General features: G+C 43.7%; 1 protein-coding gene across 1 annotated transcript in view; it reads right to left on the bottom strand.

Annotated features, from left to right (window-relative positions):
• Positions 1–16,420, bottom strand: part of LOC136656776 (sodium- and chloride-dependent GABA transporter 2-like) — a 64,767-nt gene that overhangs the window by 24,757 nt on the left and 23,590 nt on the right. Inside the window, exon 5 of the mRNA XM_066633063.1 lies at positions 13,620–13,752. Coding sequence (XP_066489160.1) covers positions 13,620–13,752 — 133 coding nt within the window. The remainder of the gene's footprint in view (positions 1–13,619; positions 13,753–16,420) is intronic.

The following is a 16,420-nucleotide window of genomic DNA, read 5'->3' as shown; positions in this document are numbered from 1 at the left end:
TAATAAAAAAACCTGCAGTGGCAGGACAATGGCGCATCACCATGCCCATGCCCGGGACATTGCCCCGCCCACTGCATGGGAGAAGGTCCATCATGGGGGTGAGGAGCTGGCCTCCCGCATGGGGTGACAAAACCCTAGTGATGCCACTGTCAAGCTCTCAAGGAAAACAGCAGTTTGGGCTTTGCTTTCCTTAATTCAAAACTGACATGATTGTAGGCCAGGGTCTGAACTAAGAAGTCCATACAAAAGGGGGTGGAACCAAGAATGCAAGGAGGCAAAAAGGGTAGTCAAGTGAATGGGGAAATTGGGAGTCTGGAATTAAGCAAGGCATGCAGCAGGGTTGGGAACTCGAGTCAGTGACTCAGACTCAATTTGTGAAAGTGTGTGATTTTGGGTGTCTTGGCCACTTGTGAGTTGTGTGTGTGGAAAACTCTCAAAAAGGCACAAGTCAGGGCCCCCTGTCTTGGCACTTGCCCCCATGCATGCTGACTTGAGTCTGCCTGTGTCTGGATGCGCTTGCTTACTGTTTTTGAGGCGTGAAAAACCTCATGGGGCCAGCATTTCAACCAGGGAGCATCAGGGAGTTCCAGACAGGAGGCAGGAAAGGGTTAATGTTTGCAATAAATGGGGGGGGAGAGACGGGACTGGGCTCTCTTTTCCCATCTCTGATAGGAAGGAAGAAACGGATGATCATTAGACAAAGGATGGGCATTCTAAGAGCAGGACGAGGAGCCAAGGGGGGGTTCTTGCCTTATGATTGGCTGCAGATTGGCTGGGTTTTCCCATCCCTGGCAAGCAGACACCCTCAGAGCAAGACCCAGTGAGCCAAACATACAAGACCAAAGTCAGATTGTCACCTGAACTAACCAAAGAGCTAGATTTGGCTTTGAAGCCTTGATAACCTGACCAGGGCAGGAGGAACTCAGTTATTTGCCACCTGGGAGTGGGAAATGAACCCACAGGGATCTAATAAGGCCTCTTCATCACTTCATGCTGTAGGTTTAAGTGACACACCGCAGATTACAGTGGCGTAGCTAAGGAGGTGCAGAGGGTAGCAGTTGCACTGGGCAACAAGCTTTAGGGGGGCAACAAGTTGATCTTGACACTAATGACCAAAATTGTGAAAAAAATTGGTATGTACGAATAATACCAACACTGTTATATATCACTGGAAAGGTAATTTAATGCAGAATGCAATGAAACAAATATTATTGGAATATCTGTATTCTATCAAAAGTTATGGGCAATAAACCAGAAAATGATTACACAACTGTTTGATGGAACAAAAAGTGGATTTTCCTAACTCAGAACTGACCTATGAAACTGATTGTTCTGAGAGCCAATGAGTTGTTATTATGATACAGCATGGAAACAATAAGGTATTAATATGTGTCAGCAATCATTTCCATGTATTATAATGCAGCTACCCCTGCTAACTGGGTAAAGAGGTACTTTCAAGTGGTGCTCCTCTTATATTTAGCAGGGCAGAATAACTGTCCCTCTTCACTCCAGCATAGTGTCTCTAACCAATAAGGGGAACACTTTTTATTTATTTACTTAATTAATTGATTTTGATTTTGTTGTGTGGGGGGGGGGAGGTTTACAAAATCTTCTTTGACCCCAGGTACAGATAGATGACTTAGGGCCCAATCCTATCCAATTTTCCAGTGCCTGTGCTGCTGTGCCTATGGGGTATGCACTGTTTCCTGTGTTGGAGATACAGTCACAGAGGTCTCTTTAAGGTATGGGAACATTGTTTCCTTACCCCAGAGCTGCATTGTGGTTGCACCGGTGCTGGAAAGTTGGATAGGACTGGGCTGTTAGCTATTCCACTGGCTGGGGGGGAGACAGCAGAGCAAGTGGGTGGTGAGCTTCTGGGGGGAGGAGGCAGGTTTTTCTCCAATTTTCACTTTTTTAAAAGCCCAAGTGTGACATCACTTCCTGTTGTGACATCACTTCTGGGGCATCATTTTGAGCTTGGTACCGGGCTACATGATCATTAGCTATGCCAGTGCCACAGAATGCACCACAGACAAGGAGAAGGCAATCCCTACTTTTCACAGTTTATTCTTCCCTGAAATAAATCACTTGTGTAATTCTGGGCCATTGTGTAATGGCCCATAGCACCATATATTTGAGTTTCAGATAATGGCAAGAGTGATCAATAAAATCATCTTCCATTGTTTTGCCTTTTGGAGAGATTAAGCTGCTTTTTCTTTTTTTCTTTTCTTTTTTTGACTCCCTGTCAAGAAAATTCAAGGTTGGATATCTAGGGACACCTGCTGTGGCAGGCATTTGGACTTAAGTGACTCACAAACTCCCTTCCAACTCTATAATCACAACCAGAAATACATCAGAGGACAATTTTCCATTTTGGAAAATTTTCCTGTCCCAAACTGAAATGATTTGCAAGAGAGGGCAAGAAACAAAAAGAAGTACAAGTTTTTGGTCTGAAGTTCTCATTTATTTATAAGACTTATAAACCACCCTTCCAAAAGCTCAGGGCAGTGTACATTTAACGTAACAATAAACTATCTAAAAACATATAAAAATAAATTCAATAAAGTAAAAGTGATAGACAATGATACCGGAGTACAGAGTAAAAAACCTAATTTCCCCTAACTCAGAGGAAAAGAGTTAACTCCAAATATACCCTGCCATAATTGGATCTTTTTTTTTTTAAGACCATCTGACACCATGTGTAGCTTGACTCTTGGCAGTAGCCCAACTCTACATCTGCATTTTCTTTTTAAAAGTCCACAACAATGAAACAACCAGCTTTTATTCTTATTTGGATTTATAGTTCAGTAACCTAGTAACACCACCTAAGACAAATCCCTGTTAAGCCAAATGTCTCTCTATACTGAGCCTTCATGATGGGACTCGCTGACCCTTTCACCCAGTAAAATGGAGGTCAAAATATTCTGTTTTCACACAAGAATTCTCCTCCCGGTCTACTTTTTCAAACCAATGGGGGAAAAAATACATCAGATTCAGTTTACTCAGATGTTCTGTCTAGGACACCATCCAGAGCAGGATGCAGTTCTCTCTTTGTTCTCTCTATGATGGTTAACTAGTGACTGAACTGTGCCACCTCAGACCGCTGGCAAGGGTTCATATGATTGAGTCTATCCATCTCAAATCTAATTAAAACTCCTTCCACTGTCAACTCAGGGAAAAAGCAAGGCTGGAACTCTTGCTGGAACTCTAGCAAGGCTGGAACTACTTTCTATATAGAGGGGTTTGTTTGTTTCTTTTTTGTTGTATGTATGTATGTTTGTATATATGAGCATTCAGACACATGACCCACAGTCTGAAGAGGTATATCCCAGGCTTAGGTTTACCACCTCTATGAAAACACGGCCAGGACAACATACAGGGTTGGCTAACTTTAGTCTTCCCAGGACTGTAGGCTGCAGTGTTGCACTGAGTGAAAAAAGGACCAAGTATCGGATACAAAAGCCTAGGCAGTGAAACTTGCCCAACATTCAAATATCTCCAGCCCTTTATCTGATAGTCAGAATCCAGAGGAAGGACATCCACTGACACATCTGGCAAGTCAGGGGACTAGCTTGCCAGGGAACACATGTACTACCCATAATGTAGTAATCCTTACACAGAGTTGATATCTATACTACAAACCTAAACCAAATATCTAATCATGAATCCCTGGGAAATGTAGTTATATAAGGTTATACCAGTGTTTCTCAAACTGTGGGTCAGGACCCACTAGGTGGGTCACGAGACAATTTCAGGTGGGTCCCCATTCATTTCAATATTTTATTTTTAATATATTAGACTTGATGGTATGTGACTGCATTTGGGGAAATGTTACAGACCTGTACTTTTAACAAGCTACTATATATATTCTTTTAACAATGTTAGTAAATGGGACTTACCCCTGGGTAGATATAGGCAGGATTGCAACCTAGGATTGTTACAAAATTTTCCCGCTTGATGATGTCACTTCCAGTCATGACATCACTTCCAGTGGGTCCTGACAGATTCTCATTCTAAAAAGTGGGTCCCGGTGCTAAAAGTTGAGAACCACTGGGTTATACGATTAGAGCAGCCATTTTCAACCACTGTGCCATGGCACATTGGTGTGCCACAAGTGGTCCACAGGTGTGCCACAGGAATTTGGGGGAAAGTCACATATTAGTAGGGCCAATAGGGAATGTGAAACCCCCCCCCCACTGGCAGCATGGTGCGCCTTGTTAAATGTCAAAAACCTGATGAGGTACCTTGACAATTTTAGTGCCTTGTCAGTGTGCCATGACATGAAAAGTGTTGAAAATCACTGGATTAGAGCAACCTGACAGAGACTCTCAACGGTACTCACCAAACTACAAATCACAAGATGGGAAGGGGGGTAAGAGCCATGCCTGTTAAACTGTATCAAAACAAGTATGTTGATATGAGCAGAGACTACAACACCACCAACACAATTTTCCTCTTTATTAATTTTTCTCACTGCTAAAAGGACTAACTTTGGATCCTGGTTTGCTCTTCTACTTCACACATGCACAGGCACCTTCCTATTCACTTGTGCAACCTTGTGCAAGGAGCAGACGCTTGCACTGAATTCTCTTTCACCCAACTCCTCATCTTCCAAAAGACACAAAACATCCAGTGGTCTCCCTTTCCGCTTCCAAACCATTTATCAAGTCCTGCTTACAATCTTTCCTCTCAGATGGAAGTTTTTGACCAATGACTGCAAGAATTTGTTGTACAATAAGGTAGATGAAAAACTCAGACCATTTGCTTGGGTGCATGCATCTGTTCCATATCCACCAGTGTGACTATGTGGATTCAGTGAAATGAGAGCAGATGTTCAACTTCGATGGGGGAAAAAAATCACATTATGAAAGTGCTGTTCACACTGACTTCGTTACTAGAGAGCCTGCTGTGATCAGAAACATTGTTCTCTGCCTCATGTTGTTTTATAACAAACATGATTTTGCTTGGGTCTGATCCACATGCATTTGCCAAGTTTTTCCATCTGCGACACCTGTTTGAAGGGGACAAACAAACCTCTGTTCATGCTTCCTCCTTGGTTTGTAGTATTGAATTTGTATAATCCAAAACATAAATAACTATGGGTGCAATCCTAACCTTGAGTTCAGCCAGCCCAAATCCCTTGGGCTGGTCTGGGAGGCTCGCAAACGCAAACACCATAAAGCACGTTTGCACCTCCTCAAAGGGAAGAAGAAGAATCTTTTATTACGGTCACTGACCAGTACAACCTCAAAGGGAAGCCAGGCCGGCGCTCTGAGAAGCACCAGCCTGCAGAGGCTGACAGAAGCCTCCATGCCGGCTTCCCCTCCGCCGCTTGTGTCGGCCTGCCTGCGCTGATACAAGTGGAAAATGTAGGCATGGGGGAGGTGGGGAGGAGGAGGGAGGGAGGCGTTCCTGGGCGGGGGGAGGGAGGATGATGGGCGGCCATGGGGGCGGGCGTGCGGGGAGCCAGAGGCAGGGCTGGGATCCAGCAGCTGGGATCCGGTTGGGGATCCAACCCCCATCCCTGGGGAGAACGGAGCGGCTTCAAGCCGCTCTGCTCTCCTCGGACTTGCGCCACATCAGGAGGTGGCACACGTCCGAGGAGACCCATTGGGACCTGCAGCCCTTACCCAGGGGTAAGGGGAAGAGTTTCCCCTTGCCTCTGGTTAAGCCGCTTCTGGGCACAATCCTGCGCTGGATACAGCACAAGCCTCCTGGTTTACCTGTTCCTGGGCAAGTTTAGCTTGCGCCCTAAAGAGTGCACCCTATAGCTCTTATAGGATGGGAAAGTCAGTACAAACTCCACAAGTAGCAATGTCTCTGATACTGATCCTCTGAAAAGCTATTGTCTCTCTCTTCAGCCTAAAACAGTTCCTTAAGTCTTAGGGCTAAACTGCATGTCACAAGAGGGCCATTCTCAGATTGCTGATATGTTTTTGTTTGATTGTTTTAGACTTCAAAGCAGCTGGGAAGGCAAAGTAGAACTATAGTGTTGAACTATCGTTCAAAGTTGAACTATAGTGCAAGGAAAAGTGGGATTAAACCTTGCCACAAGAGTGTCTTCTTGATTTCCATGACTTCCCCTCTCCAAGAGTTGACATTAAGTGGAAGATAGGCACCAATATGAGTACCGTACCTGTCTTTTTTCTCCTCCAGGGCTAACAGTGTTTGCAGGTAGGGGTTAAATCAGGGTAATCGTGCAGGTGGGGGAGAGGATTAAATTATTCTTCCCCCCCCCCATTGCAGCCTTGATCCAATTCCCCTCTCTTTGTCTTCTTTAAAGAAAGAAAAACTAATAAATAAAAATTGGAAGATTCAATCATGGATCTCCACATCACATCTGACTTGGCCCTTATATTTAATTGCAAAATACAGGGTGTGTCCCAGGAAAGGGAAGGACAGATACTTTAGTACACACAGACTTCAGTAGTCCTTGTAAGACATATGGGTGGGCAAGGAATCTACCCTAACTTGGGTGGAAGGTTCCAGTACAGATGATTAAATAAACACGTATGCACATGCCCTTAGAAAAGTTGCTTTCTTGTGCCACCTTAATCCGTCTTTGACCCTTTGGCTGTACAGAGCTGCACAAGAACACTTTCATCATGCGCCATTTCCGCACACAACAGGAGCTCAGCATGAGTTAGAAGAAAGGCCAAACTGGGGTTGCAAATGCAGCATTTATCTTAATTAGCAAAATTATATGCAAGATGTCCTCACATTTTTTACACATTATTCAAAATAAAAGATTTATTTACCCTAGATTATTTACACAAAATAATATTTACATAGATGTACCTCCCCAGAATGACACAAGACGGAAAAAAGCTTACAGCTTAAAAATTAAACAACAAAAGTTCAACAAAATCAGGAGTGGGAGAGGGAGTGGAAACATGGAGACAATTTTATTTTGGCCAGACCAATTAGGGGTTTTTAAAATATTAACTGTATGTGTGATTGCAATCTTTGCTACTCCAGTATTTGGGACTTCTTAGCTTGAAAAAAGGGGATTTATAATTAACAGCACAATCCTATGCCTGTTTACTCAGAAGAAAGCCCCAGTATTTAAATGGGACTTAGTCCTTGGTAAGTGCATATAGGATTGCAGCCTGAGACTTGAAATATTATGTATGGTGTGGCGAAAGAATCTCTTTCCTGCTCCCAAACTACTAAAACTAGGGGTCATTAATTGAAACTGATAGGCAGGAGAACAGACAAAAGAAGCTACTTCTTTCCACTGCACATAATTAGTCTGTGGAATTCATTGCCACAAGATATGGTAAGAGACACTAATTCTGATAGCTTTAAAAGGAGATTGGACAAATTCATACAGGATAGGTCAATCAGTGATTACAATGGCTTTGTACTCTCTCTGGGTTCTGTGGCAGGATGCTTCTGAATACCAGTTGCATGGGGTCAAAGGCAGGAGGGAAGTATACTTTTCTTTCCTGCTTGTGGGGCTTTCAAGAGGCAGCTGGGGGGCCACAATGGAATACAGAATGCTGGAGCCAGCAGGGCTTTTTTTATGTTTGCTGAGCTCCCATCTGGATACATGCTGAATAAATCACAAGACCAATATGCACAAATCCTCTGGAAAAGGTAAACTGGTATTAGACTTACACACACACACACACACACACACACAGAGAGAGAGAGAGAGACAGAGAGACAGAGAGACAGAGAGCTATATTAATTGCCCATACAAGATAGGAATATGCCAAAAATTATCATGTTAGGCAGTAAATTGTTCAGATTTATATTCAACACTGATTCGCAATCTATGAATGATAGGTGACTTTAGTACTTTTCTTGAATGCCATACCTTCTTGATGTCATTGTTAAAGCCAAGCTACACTGTCAAAGCTAAACTACCAAATGATATAACTTGCCTGGGAGTGTACCATTTCAGAACACAGGTGAGGAAATCACATGTTTGACTGCTCCTCAACATTATTTTTAAAAAATGCTGTACACAAAAAACTAGCATTTCAGGAAGAATGACAGGCCAGAACATTTTTCTTTGACATACAGGTTTCCATTTGCAAGGATTTTTTTTTTGTTTTGTTAATTTGAATGTTCCAACATATGGTCTTTCATTTACATGTGATTTACAGCCCAGGAAGGACCACATTATGGCACTCACCTGGTGGAACTCACTTCTGATGGACATCCGACTCTCCTGAGATCTTGCCAGCTAGTGAAAACTCTCCTTTATCAGAGGGCCTTTCCTGCATGTTGATATCAGTGGACTGCTCTGAAGACCTTACAAGTGACCTTTTGATTACATTTTTAATGGAGGCTGGTTTTTAGCTGGGACCATTTTTGTTTTAAGGTGGTGCTTTGTTTTATGCTTATGTTATACTGTATACTGCTTCGGGTACTTTAGTAGAAGAGCAGCCAGAAGGATAGAAAGAAATAAAATATTTGACTTTTAATCTGTAGTAATTAAAAACAAAAAAACAGGCAGGCCAAGGATGCCTCTCCAAAGGTGATGTCCATGGAGGCATCCTCACCAGACTGCTGCTATAAAAAAGAAGAAATAGTCCAAACAATTCAAGATTGTCCTTCCTCAACAGAATAGAAAAGGGAAGATCTGTATTTAAAGTGATGTTTCTCTTCTAGCTCCATAATAGATGGGGCTCCACCCTGAACAGAAATAGGAGTTAGAAGATTTGGAGGAAAAGCCAGGCCACTGCAAATTCTGCTCTTCCTGTTAAACAATGGCCACACTCTCTCTCTCTGGCCACATCTTCCTCCTTGTGTGCCTCATCCTTCTCTTCTGTTAGTGTCTGGAAGCACTTTGTGGTACAGGGAATATTCATTGCAGATATACTTGCCAGAATTTCTCTAGGGCAGTGTCATCTCAGGCAAAAGTGTATCACTCTAGCACAAGGGTGCCTAAACCATGGCCCTGGGGCCACTTGTGGCCCTCTAGGACTCCCAATCTGGCCCTCAAGGAGGCCCCAGTATCCAGTGAGACTCTGGCCCTCCAGAGACTTGCTGGAGCCCACGCTGGCCTGATGCAACTGCACTTAGTATGACGGCCAACTGTTCAACCTCTTGCGTGAATTGTGGGATGAGGGCTCCCTCCATTGCTTGCTGTTTCACACTGGTGATGCAGCAGCGGCAGCAAAGGAAAGGCTGGCCTTGCTTTGTGCAAGGCCTTTTATAGGCTTTGAACTATTGCAAGACCTTCATCCGTTCATGTAAGTTCCACCTCTAATATATTCATATATGTAAATTTATTCAAATTTGAAATGTAAATTAATTCTATTTTTTCCTGGCCCGACACAGTGTCAGAGAGATGATGTGGCCCTCCTGCCAAAAAGTTTGGACACCCCTGCTCTAGCACAGCGATTTTCAACCATTGTGCTGAGGCACACTGGTGTGCAGGTGTGCCGTGGGAGTTAGAGGAAGTCATTTATTAGTAGGGCAATTGGGGCATTTGAGCCCCCTACCAGCAACATGGTGTGCCTTGTCAATAGACAAAATACTGATGGTGTGCCTTCACAATTTTAGTGCCTTGTCAGTGTGCCATGAGATGAAAAAGACTGAAAGTCACTGCTGTAGCAATTGATGCTCTCCAAAACATGCGCACAATGTATCTTTGTGGTACTGCTCTTGCTGCTATAAACAAGAGTCTGGAACTAGTGATGGTATTGAAAATAGTTAAACTGGAGGACAACATTTAAATTAAATACTATATACACACAGTATACATATACTGTAGAAGTACAACAAGAAACTAATAACTTGGAGTATCTCTGGTTAAATCAGCACATCCATTGGTCTTCCACCAGGTACTTTGAGGCTAATTGCAAACTCCTCCTTCCCATGTGCCAAAGTCTTTAAACCATCACATTTTTCATTTTTAGACCTTTTCACTTGCAATCTCTATATGGTTCGTTGCCAATTTTGTTTTCACATAACATATGCTGCATAACAAAGACAGATCTCAGTACATCAGTTATCCATCAGCCTGTTTGGTCTTGTTTCCTGTGTTTCAGATACATGAATGATCTTTTAGTCACAAAATGTCTGCAACTTGTTTTCACTAGTTTTTGCATAGTAGGAACCTGCTCATTATCTGGCTTCCCACCTTGTTCACACCAGGGAGGCCAGGGCTAGGCTCCCATTTCATTTACAGCTAAGAAAAACATGGCCGCTGTCAGAGTATGTTGATTCCATCAGACCTAATATAACCATATTGTGGTTTGCATCTTTTCAAAAGGTTGTTTACTCACTAGGGCTAGCATCCTAACACGTTTGCTAGAGAGTAAGCCCCACTGACTGAACACAATGGAACTTTCATCTGAGTAAACACCCACAGGACTCTGCTGTAAGAAGATTTTTTAAATTTCCATCTGTTCTTAACTCCAGGCACAAAAGCTGGCAAGGAAAGACTCAGGAGAGTGTATTAAACACACACTAATGAGCGCAATCTCAATGACAGCAGCATATTGCTTGAATTGGAGAAGAGACAGGTGAAGCAGTCAAGGAAGAGACCATTTCATAGCCATCATGACATAGAAAAAGCCATGCCTATATTGGCTCTGCAGAGCTCCCCGAGGCTTGGAACATTCAAACAGAGACATTGCAAAGCAGCTCCTAGAAACCAAAAGCAGCCATGGACCTCTGCAGCCCCGCACCTGGGGCAAAGCTCCGCAATGGCACCCCTCGCAGGCTATCGCCACCGCCCCCACGCAGAAATCTACCCCCCCCCACTCACCAGAGGTTCACAGAGCCTCGCGCAACTTCCAGCTGCAATGGGAAAACCTCTGTGAGATTCCCTGACTCCTTGAACTGTGTTTCTGGAAACTGGAAACACAGTTTCCACCCCCATTGGGAGCCTCAGAGAGGCTTCCTTGGGGTCCTAGCACTGGCGCCTGGGGCTTTTGCCCCAGAGAAATCTATGGGAGGTACGCAACTGACCAGGAGTGCTTTATGATGGGGATTGCTCCCCTGCCCTTGCCCCTCTGCTGCAAAGACTTACTGAGGGAGTAAAGCTCCCTCAAAGTTTGAGAACCACTGTCCTAGAGCATTTCCAGTATGTGCCTGTCAAGCTTCTGCTTGAAGGTCTACAGTGAGGGAGAATCTACCACCACCTTCAACAATCTATTCCACTGCCGAACTGCCCTTACCATCAAGAATTTCTTCCTAATGTCCAACCAGAATCTCCTCTCTTGCAATTTGTACCCATTGGATCTAGTTCTACACTAAGTGGCAGCTGAGAACAAATTTGTTCCTTCTTCCGTATGACAGCCCTTCAGGTATTTGAAGAGCACTATCATATCAGACTTCTCCAGTCTAAACATACCAAGTTCCCTCAAGCTTTCCTCTTAGGGCATGTTCTCCAGCTCTCTGATCTTCTCTGCGGCTCCAGTTTGGCTGCATCTTTCCTAAAACGTAATAGCCAGAATTGGACAGTACTCCAAGTGAAGTCTGACCAACACGGAGTAAAGTGTAACCACTACTTCTCGCTACTTGCAAGCTCTCAAGGGAAACAATACTAGGACACCAAGAGATTGGTTTGCACAACCACAGGACTATTTAGCATGGTGAGGTCTTAATGAGTCAACTTTTGACCCCTCTATCTTACTGCAGTCCCAAACTGTAGGTGGCTCCAATATGGCTGCTTACCCTGCACATGCCTGATCTTGTCTGATCTCAAAAGTTAAGTAGGGTGAGGCCTGGTTAGTATTTGGATGGGAGACCGCTTGGTAATACCGGCTGCTGTAGGCTTATACCGTAGTCTTTCGAAACTGAAGGTTGCCAACCATTTTTATTATAACAAAGCCAAGCATAGAAGCACTAACTTCCTATAACATATAGTTTGATCCACACAATCCAGTTAAAAGTCAGAGCATTCACAAGACAGTCATTTTGTACATGATGAACATGCAGAATGTTGAGTCTGGAGAGGGGGACACTGGTCAGGCAGCAAAACACACACCTACACAGACAATATCAGTGAAACAGGTTAGGCAGATTTCACAATTGCCAAGCCACGACCTTACTAGAGGAGATGCACAGGCTTTGAAAGGTTGCCATGACCCCCCAAATGAGGTTTTGCTACCCCACTGGAGTCATAACCCACAAGATGAAGAATACTGAGCTAGATAACAAAGCACAACTCAGCTGAGCAGGATCTACACTATACTACTTTGCATGGGTGGTTGGTGCAATAACAGCCTTTTTATGGGGGGAAAAGCACCTACAGAGAACATAAGAACATAAGAACAGCCCCACTGGATCAGGCCATAGGCCCACCTAGTCCAGCTTCCTGTATCTCACAGTGGCCCACCAAATGCCCCAGGGAGCACACCAGATAACAAGAGACCTCATCCTGGTGCCCTCCCTTGCATCTGGCATTCTGACATAACCCATTTCTAAAATCAGGAGGTTGCACATACACATCATGGCTTGTACCCCATAATGGATTTTTCCTCCAGAAACTTGTCCAATCCCCTTTTAAAGGCGTCTAGGCTAGACGCCAGCACCACATCCAGTGGCAAGGAGTTCCACAGACCGACCACACGCTGAGTAAAGAAATATTTTCTTTTGTCTGTCCTAACCCGCCCAACACTCAATTTTAGTGGATGTCCCCTAGTTCTGGTATTATGTGAGAGTGTAAAGAGCATCTCCCTATCCACTCTGTCCATCCCCTGCATAATTTTGTATGTCTCAATCATGTCCCCCCTCAGGCATCTCTTTTCTAGGCTGAAGAGGCCCAAACGCCATAGCCTTTCCTCATAAGGAAGGTGCCCCAGCCCCGTAATCATCTTAGACGCTCTCTTTTGCACCTTTTCCATTTCCACTATGTCTTTTTTGAGATGCGGCGACCAGAACTGGACACAATACTCCAGGTGTGGCCTTACCATAGATTTGTACAACGGCATTATAATACTAACCGTTTTGTTCTCAATACCCTTCCTAATGATCCCAAGCATAGAATTGGCCTTCTTCACTGCCGCCGCACATTGGGTCGACACTTTCATCAACCTGTCCACCACCACCCCAAGATCTCTCTCCTGATCTGTCACAGAGGCAATCCTTTCAAAGGTACTGATTAGGGTATCACCTTTTCCCTGATAGAAGCTCTACACCTTTTAACAGCAGCACGACCAGCCAAAATTAGACAGCTGCACCCTGCCTTTCACTGCACTTCCATGCTGGGAAAAGCCACCCCTGTTAAATTTCTGTTGGTCATACAGCTGCCAAAGGCACATAACCTTGCATGGGGGGGGCAGGTAGGAGCACTGGTCCCTACATATCTATATAGGTTGCCTGCAAAGAGGGTGCCACAAGCTAGAGGAGAGAGAACGCCTGGAAGGAAACACTCTCATTGAAATGGATGCAGTTTTTAAGCTGTCTTTTACCTGGCTCTGACACAGATGCGCACACATAAAATTCAGTCAGGCAGAAGAGAAAAAGACATCAATTTGGTTAAAGTAAAACTGGCAAAGCAAGGATACATCTCATCGCCAGCTGGAAGAGAAACACTTTGGAGGAAAACACCAAAGAGAATTGTTCTCAAGAGAATTGCTAATGGAGAACTATATGCCCAAAGGGGCTTCAAAGGAATCGAGATTGTGGAAGGGATGAGGAAAGATACTTACCTTGCCGGTAGACTTGACTCCTTTCCAGATGCAGAAGTAGCAGATGATCCAGGCCAGCAGAAGGCAGAGAACCAGCTCCCAGCGCAAGCCTCCCATATGTTCAATGCCATGAGAGATCTTTAGGACTCTCCTCCTGTAGAAGGAAAAAACAGGCCCTGACTGACTCCTTCTGGGTTCACTTTTTACATATCAAGTTTACCAGTCCTGCACCTCGCCTCTTCCCCAGAACAGACTATTCCCTTTTGGTGCCTCACAACATAGGGTTGGCTGGAGAAAGATTTGCTTCCTCCTTCTCTCCCTTTCATGTCCATCAGGCTCCATCTTAAGGCATCAGGCACAGCTGACTTTGTCTCTCTCAGCAACTAGATGCCATTCTCTGCATCTGATTAGGCAGCATGAGGCCTCCCCCCCCCCCTCAATTTGCTTTCCCTGATCTGCCAGGCATCACCACTTCATTCAAAGGCTCCACTCAATGTCTCTTAGGATTGGAGCTTCAAGAGTCTTGGTAACCCTAATGAGATAGAAACAATGTAATGCACTCCCAAAAAGACCTCAGGGCTCAAGGCCATGTAGCAACCATTCCCTAACAGAAACCAAGAGATCATGTACCAAGCTCTGTGGTCATGTACTGCATTGATAAGAGAAATGCTCCCATGCTATGGGGTGGGGCTTACTCCTGATGATCAGGATCATGACATGGGGAAAGGAGGATGAACTCTTTCATCGAGGGCCCCTTTCCCACCAGAAAATGCCCTCCTCCTAGTTTGCTCCAGAGTGGTTTGTGGGAGGGGGGACTTGAAGCAAACACAAATAGCACACAGTTCCTTCAATAGATCTAATCGGTTGCGTGAATACATCTGATCTCCAAAACAGGTGACATTCAGAAAGGCCGTCAGCGTCTTTAAACTTGCAGCTTTGGTAAGCCTCAGAAATTCAGCATTACAGCATTTATGAAGCGAAATGCTTCCTATTCCATTTTGCAGGAATGGTGAACAAGCTCTGTAACAGCAATGGAAATTTTCAATCCCATGTACCAATATCCCAGTAACATGGGATTGTTCAAAACATATTGATTCAGCTGTCAAATGTTTTAGTAGCCAGCCACAGGCAGTGTAAGATGTGGAAATGAAGGCATGTTATATACTGTCAAAGTGAAAAAAAAATGAGGACAAAGAGAGAAAGGAAAACAGCAAATAAAAGAAACAAGACCAACAAATGACTAGAGTTGAGAAAAATATACTGTACTCCCCCAAATTCTCTTCGGAATTCTTCTTTGTGCTTGTTTGTGTTGAATGTTCAGATACTGTCCATATTTGACCCCTAACAATACTTGAGTTAAATCATTGGATACAATAGTTGATATTTACTAATATTTGGTCGTATTGGTAATTGGCATGCAATGATATTTAGTGTTTGACAGTCATGGTAACTGATGCGCCATGATCATTTTTAACACATTCTATCCAAGAACTGTTTTCACATTATCATCAAGAGAAGGAACTTAACTTAAAATTTCCATGACTGTGGATATGAGATCTTCAAATAGTAGAGTCAGAGTCATCATGGAGTGGTAGAGACTCATCACTTGTGGTACCCACATCTAATCTAATCCTAGTACAATTCTGTTATGTTTTAAGAAGCAAGGCTAACACCTTCATTTTGAGAAAAGCTTATTGGAAAGGTTGTGATATTTACAAATAAACAGTGTAGTAGTGGATAGCAGATTTGAACCTGGGTTCAAATCCCTACTCTGCCAGAATGCTGAGTGACTTCAGAACAGTTGCTGTCTCTCCATCTAGACCAGGGGTCTCCAAACCCTGGCCCGGAGGCCAGATGCGACCCGCAGCTAGCCTCTATCTGGCCTGTGGCCAGCCTCTTGTCCCCAGAAAGCCTCTGGCCCACTTGACTGAGATTCTAGGCGTAGCACAGAAAAAATGTTCCCCTTTGAGTTTTCAACTTAAAATTACAACTGGTCAACAACCAAAATATCTGTCCCTCCTAATGCACCCCCGGGAGAGAAGGGCCTTTACCTTGGCACGTTGTAATGTGACCCCCTCTAATGACTTACTTGGCAGATTCAGAAACGCCTCCTGGGAAGATTGTTTATGTAGCTGCAATTTAGGAGAAGTAGAATCATTCATACATGTTATGTTGCGCTGTCCCAGATACCAAGCACTAAGACAGCAATTTCTCTCTCCCTTGCTCAATGCTAAAACAGGGCATTCTGAGAACGTTATAATTCAATTCCTTCTGGCAGGTGACATCGAGCATACAACCTCCTCAGTTGCACAGTTCTTAAATTTGAGTAATTTGAATCAAGCCAAGCTTTCTGTACCAAGCAACTACTGCATAGATACATCTTGGCAATATCTGTAGAGTAACTGATTGTTTTCTGTCTTTTAAATAATTCATGTGTGTATATATAATGTAATGTATGTTTGTATCTGTGTGTACACGTAGGTGCGCACATAGACATATATTTGTGTACTGCTTAGGTTTCTATTCTCTCTGCGGTTTCTATACAGAGTTTTCACCCATCAAATGTTTATGCCTAATAAAGGTTTTGTTGACTGTTGACTCATATTTATTCATTCATCTAAGTTCCATCTCTAATTTATTTATTTAAATTTTATATTTAAATTTATTTCTGGCCCTCAGCACTGCGCCAGATATTTCATGCGGCCCTCTGGCCAAAAAGTTTGGAGACCCCTGATTATTTCTGAAGATTCTTAAAAGGATTAAGTGGGATCATTGCATGTTGATAATATTGGAGATACATAAAATACATTTTTATCATTAAC

This window comes from Tiliqua scincoides, chromosome 7 (assembly GCF_035046505.1).
Source record: "Tiliqua scincoides isolate rTilSci1 chromosome 7, rTilSci1.hap2, whole genome shotgun sequence".
Classification (NCBI taxonomy): domain Eukaryota; kingdom Metazoa; phylum Chordata; class Lepidosauria; order Squamata; family Scincidae; genus Tiliqua; species Tiliqua scincoides.
This window is presented reverse-complemented; position numbering and strand designations above follow the sequence as displayed.